Here is a 1,205-nt window from a genome sequence, read left to right as displayed (position 1 = left end):
TTCAGGTCCCCACGGGCTTCAGCGTGGCTGCGGGTGTCCGCGTGGGAAACGCGCTGGGTGCGGGGAACATCGAGCAGGCAAGGAAGTCCTCCGTGGTGGCCCTGCTGGTCACAGGTGCTTAGACCCGGCTGTCCCAGGCCTGCAGTGCGGTCTCCCTCATGGGACCCTGGCCCCCGTGCTTTCTGCGGACCCTCGGTCACTTGTTCCTTCTGCGTTTTACCTCCAGAGCTCTTTGCCGTGGCCATTTGTGTCCTGCTGTTGAGCTGTAAGGACTTTGTGGGCTACATTTTCACTACGGACTGGTGAGTGCGGGGGTTTCCTTGGCATGCAAAGTCGGTGATGAAGGATGGTGAGGTTGGGTAGACACTGTCACGGGCAGAGGGGCCCTTGGGGAGGGGGTCTGAGCCATGTGCAAGGTCAGAAACTCCACTGATGATACCCGGGGAGAACCGGTTGGAAGCAGGAACTGATTTACCATCTAGACGGCCAGTTGGATGGGCGCTGGTGACGATATTATGCCTCTGGTGCTGAGAACACTTGTATTTTAAAAAACCCTTTCTGTTACCATCGATTACATTTTCCGTTAATTACTGTGTTCTCCATGACAAGAATCGTCTTGGCATCTCTGTATCTGCCAAACTGCCTGGTTTGTAGTACAGTCACGTACCACATAATGATGTTTGCTTCAGCAGGGGACTGTATATATGACAGTAGTCCCATGAGATGACAACGACTATACCATAGAGCCCAGGTGTGTGCAGGTGCACTCTGTGATGCTCACACAATGACAACATCGCCTAACGAGGCATTTTTTAGGAGGGATCCCCGTTGCTGAGTGACACTTGACTGTAGTTGCATAATATAATGTGTTAGGTGAAAAGGGCAAGGTGTAGAATAGAGAGAACGCTTGTATAAAACGATAGAACATAGCAGGGGAAATTAAGAATATACATTTGGATTTGCTTGTATTTCCATAAGCACTAGACAGGTACAGAAAGTACTGAGCGCTGTCACCTGGAAGGGCTTGCGCTGGGCTGGGCTGGACTGAGAGCAGAGCGGCCACGAGACTTTCCTCGCTATGCTGCTCTCCTCACACTGTGTGATTTCTCTTAGCCACTTCCGCATGTCACCTCTTCAAAAACACAATAAAATATTATCAAAAGAACAACATCTCTGTCCTTTTGGCGGCAGGGGGAAGAAGCAAT

At 50.9% G+C, this 1,205-nt stretch overlaps 1 protein-coding gene across 1 annotated transcript in view; it reads left to right on the top strand.

Annotated features, from left to right (window-relative positions):
• LOC103610482 (multidrug and toxin extrusion protein 1-like) overlaps positions 1-1,205 on the top strand; it is a gene marked incomplete at its 3' end in the record, with an annotated part of 34,163 nt that overhangs the window by 12,159 nt on the left and 20,799 nt on the right. Inside the window, 2 exon segments of the mRNA XM_008594642.1 lie at positions 6-114; positions 227-302. Coding sequence (XP_008592864.1) covers positions 6-114; positions 227-302 — 185 coding nt within the window.

This window comes from Galeopterus variegatus, unplaced genomic scaffold (assembly GCF_000696425.1).
Source record: "Galeopterus variegatus unplaced genomic scaffold, G_variegatus-3.0.2 Scaffold11223, whole genome shotgun sequence".
NCBI lineage: Eukaryota > Metazoa > Chordata > Mammalia > Dermoptera > Cynocephalidae > Galeopterus > Galeopterus variegatus.
Note: the sequence above shows the minus strand (reverse complement) of the source record. Positions and strands in the feature narration are given on the sequence as shown.